Source organism: Benincasa hispida, chromosome 1 (genome assembly GCF_009727055.1).
Source record: "Benincasa hispida cultivar B227 chromosome 1, ASM972705v1, whole genome shotgun sequence".
Classification (NCBI taxonomy): Eukaryota; Viridiplantae; Streptophyta; class Magnoliopsida; order Cucurbitales; family Cucurbitaceae; genus Benincasa; species Benincasa hispida.
In genome coordinates this window covers 84,633,188-84,637,763 of record NC_052349.1, presented here as the reverse complement: position 1 = coordinate 84,637,763, position 4,576 = coordinate 84,633,188, and the positions used below count along the sequence as shown (strand labels likewise).

The window sequence follows — 4,576 nt, the reverse complement described above, 5'->3', positions numbered from 1 at the left end:
CTTTCCATCCCTTCAAAGAATTTCTTTGCTTAAAATATAATATTCTATTTTCAGGAAGCCCTTTCAATCAAGGGTCAGAAATATGAACTACATGACAGAAGTCTCTGAAATTTACCACCATAGATTATATTTTGTCTCAGACTTTAGATCGCATGAATTCTGCATAATTCTCCCTTACACGATCTAAACACATGCCACACATATAAGAACTTATAGTTCTCAACCATTTAAGTGCTTTATTACTCAACCCCAGAACATTGCAGGACTATATTCCCATGTTCAATTTTAAAACACTTCTTCCCAAGTTATCAATATAGTGCCAAAGACACAGAACCTGGTGGTAAGTATATCAAACAGTTCTAGCTTACAAAATCAGGAAGTCATGGTCACATGGTAATGTAGTACAAGTTACTGCTAAAACAATGAATAATGCATCCATTAGTCAACTAACATCATCTATAATTACAGGCTTTTCACAATACTGATTCTACAGGTGGTGGTTTGACAACTCACCATGCTTTGTGCAGGCATGTTAATCCGTGATGAATTGATTTCAATTGCAGGTTTAAATAGGTTTCTCAAGTCAGATGGGCAAGGTAGCATAAACTCTTTAAAATTTCATCCTTTTAGCTGGACCCTGATCAATAATGGGATCTGCTGGAGGCTGTTGTGACTCTCCTAGCGGATTTTCAGGGCCTTTTTCTGTTTCTGCTGTGGGGGCAGGAGCATAGCCTTCAGGAAATGGTGGGGGTGGTGGGGCAGGTGGCAGCTGCAAAAGTTTTAATAAGAAATTTTGCCTCTTAATGAGGATCTTCAGCCAATGCATTGAAGATATAAAATACATGCGAAATTGACCAACAGCTTATCTCCTTAGACAATTAAATTATTTTACAAGTTCAATTAACTACAGATACAATATATATGAATTTGGACACATTTGAAGCCTAAGTCATTTGTTCTCCATTCAGAATGAGTCAGGTAAGTGGTTTATGAGTAAGTTAGAGTAGGTGTGATCATGTTGTTCGAATCTGAAATAAACTGACTCAAAAAAGTTCTGTTGTTATTAAATGAAATGTGACAAGGACTTAAATCTAAAACTGTATTTGGAAGATTCACTCGAATAAATATACCCGTCAGAGAAATCGTCGGAGAAATCATATGGACACTAATAACACTCATTTATACAATCAACAAAAAGCCCAACATAATGAATCCCCATAAGAACACAGACAAGGATTCAAAGAACCAAACTGGGCGAAAACCTCCAAGATTATTGATGAAACAGAGAAAGGAATACAGACAAGGATTTCCAACAGCTTTTACAAACTTGAGCTCTGATGGATAATTTGTAAATGTTAATGTTATCATACTTATACAAATCAAATTTATTATTCATGTATTCCAAATTTGGTAAGTACAAATCAAATTTATTATTAATGTACTCCAAATTTGGTAAGTAAAAGAACAAATTCATTTATTTTAAAATATTGACCTTATAGTGAATACAGTTTCATTGATTTTAAAATATGGGTTATCCCATGAGAAGACACAATATGGAAAACATTACTTGTAAAACAACCATTCATGCATGTTTTCAATGTGTGTTTCAAAACAGAAAATTTCATCACATGAGATTTTGACTTGAGAAAACTGCATAAAAATTCTCACCAGTCACCACTTTTTTTTTTCTTAATACTGGACATTCGATAAATTAGCTCTTTGCGATATATACACAAACACAAAATGATTTTCTGTTATAAAAAGATGAAGCTTATGCAGTATCAATGTGTAAATTGAGAGTACACGATTCATGATGTTAAAAAAGGTACCTTGCGCTGTAAGGATGCAAGAATATGATCAACTCGCTTTACTTCCTTAAAGTTAATGGTTTCTTTTGCAGGTTTTACTTCTTCACCCTCATTTTCAGAATCAACTGAACCAGAAATGAGAAAACAGTTAACAAAACTGAAGCTGCAAGCTGAAAGAAGAAAGTTTAAAGATTATCAGACTGTTAGGCAATAAGGCAATGTGCTGCATTGTATCTTTATAGTTTATTCCTACCTTTCTTATCAGAATGAACTATTCCATATGAGACCCAAAATTTGATTTCAGAATGAGGTCTGAATTCAAAAGAACATATAACCGACTAATCTTGAAAAGCTCAAAGAATTCTTCCAAAGCAAAACACCTCAAGATAATCGCTAAATTAGTATGACTCAACTAAAATTTTAAAAACAAAACGTGTTAAGATAAGATGGCAAAACTGCGAGTGCGTAAAATCATTGGTGAATAATTATCTTTTACTTATAACTTAAAATAGTAAGTGCAAAAAATATATCACCAATAGCTAGAAGATACCATATCCTATCTTCTCCAACTTTGAGGAAGCAGTGGTAAAGGCCTTCGATATGTAATATAGTGCCCGACTCTGCAGTATGATGAAAACTCAACATAAGACTACAACAAAACAGAACAAGAGAGGCAGAATACATATCAACCTCTTTTTTTTTTCTTTTTTTTTGTTTTTTTGGATTTTAAATCTACATTAATTTCGAAGCAAAGGAGAAAAAGGAATCCAGCAATTAAGTTTCCAGTTGAAGAGAAGTTATCCATTATGATAATTTACTATATACAACTATGAAATGCGATCCATTGCATCAATTATCAATAAAAAATCTAAGATTGCAACAAATAAATGGCAGTGACAAACAAAGATAAGTATAACAATCTCACAACTCGGGCAGCAAAAACATTGCAAAGCTGAGGCGCCTGATAAATTGAACCATCCAAGATATAATAAGTCAGCATCGGTGTGACTTTCTCAGGACCATCCCTTTTTTGCTTTCTGAAAACGAAAAGGTGAGGCTCCATAACTTCATTCAGCATGTACTCTATACCTGTCATTTTTCTGTTGAACAGAAGATTACCCATCATGGTAATGCCTAAATGAAAACTGAAACCTAGGGTTACAATTAACAGAACTTATTATAATCTATCAACAATGTTTCTAGAATCCCCAGTACAAATTGTGGACACTCTCCAATCTCCTGAACAAGAACAAGTGAAGAACATGGTTGAATTGTCCAAGTATAGAGGAAAAAAAACATTTGATCATGCAATCAATTAGACAAAGAAAACTACTAATAGAAAAAACGAAACCCTATCAACAGAAATAGAAAAATTAGAAGACGAGAAATCATACGAGAGTTGAGAGAGATCGAGGGGGTGAATGGAGCGCATTCTGAGTTGTTCGTTGTTACAAGTCCAGTCGTAGAAAGGGGACAAGGCAAAATAATCGAAAACCAAGTTTCGATCAAGAGGGTAAGTATTGAGCCAAAGTTGGTCTCTAAAGCAAATTCCAGTCATGTCCGTGCCTGGAGGCTGAGGCGCTGCTGGCAACGGTCCCCCCTCAAAATTCCCAATCCCTGGCGGGGCCGTCGGTGGTGGAGGAGTTGCCATTTGCGTGTGATTTCACTTTTCCGGCCACTAAGCGTCGAATTCACAGATCCTTCGGCCCTGAGTGAAAGCGTTGCGCCCGTTTTCCTCGTTTCCCGATTGAGTCGACAAGAGAGAGAGGAGGGAGAAATAAAGTACGTACCTGTATTTTTCAATATAACTATCATGACAAAAAAATTAAGGAAACATAGTCATAGCTTGGATCGCTTTTTAGTTAATTAATAAGAGATATTTGTAATGCACGGTAGAATAAGGGAAAAAAATCTAAAAATATATTAGATTTTTAAAATATTTATAAATATAGATGAGTTGATTAGTCAATTTTTGATTTTTTTTTAATTTCTAATTTCGTCCTCTCTTGACTTATTTTTTTTTATTTTTTTATTTTCTTCTTTTTTCCTTTTTTTTCCTTTTCTTTTCTTTCTTCAATTTTTTATTATTCTTTTTTTTTCTTTCTTCAGCTCTTACTTATTCTTTTTTTAATTTTTATTTTCTTCTATTTCTCCGATTTTTGCTTCTTCTCTTATCTTTTTTTTATTATTTTATTTTCTTGTCTTTCTCTTATTTTTAAAATTTTTCTTTCCTTTATTTGAATTTTTTCTTCTTCCCCTTTTTTTCACAAGAATTATGAGGCTGAGTTCTATACGCATGACTTGGAAGTATTCAATTTATAAGTGACTTAACACCAACAAGCTAATCGTCAAATTTGATTATTATAACAAATAATAAATATAAATAGCAAATGAAAGTCTATCAGTGATAACCATTAATATTTTCTATCATTGATAGCTTAATCTTTGATAATATTTTCGTAGTTAATAGCCATTTGTAGAAATTTATCATTGATAGCCAACTTAGTGAATTTAATTAATAAAGTTGAATCTCGAACTAAAATGTAAGTGGAATACTTATAAGTTATCACTAATAGAATCTTTATCAGTGATAGAAGCTATCATCGAAAAGAAAAGAGACTTATAAATATTTGAGAAGGACAAGAAAAGGGCAAAAAGGTGTTCAGTGGTTATGATTGATTGAAGCTACTACTAATAGTATGTTACTAATGATAGGAGCTAATACTAATAGTATGTTATCGATGATAGAAGTTATCTGATAACACGTT

At 33.1% G+C, this 4,576-nt stretch overlaps 1 protein-coding gene across 1 annotated transcript; it reads right to left on the bottom strand.

Annotated features, from left to right (window-relative positions):
- Positions 1–213: 213 nt before the first annotated feature.
- Positions 214–3,630, bottom strand: LOC120085021 (mediator of RNA polymerase II transcription subunit 6). The gene is made up of 5 exons (XM_039040880.1): positions 3,203–3,630; positions 2,734–2,908; positions 2,359–2,428; positions 1,830–1,933; positions 214–769 (listed from the first exon to the last, which is right to left on the bottom strand). The coding sequence occupies exons 1-5, from the start codon at positions 3,457–3,459 to the stop codon at positions 611–613; spliced, it is 765 nt and encodes a 254-aa protein (XP_038896808.1). The 5' UTR covers positions 3,460–3,630; the 3' UTR covers positions 214–610.
- Between the last annotated feature and the right edge of the window lie 946 nt (positions 3,631–4,576).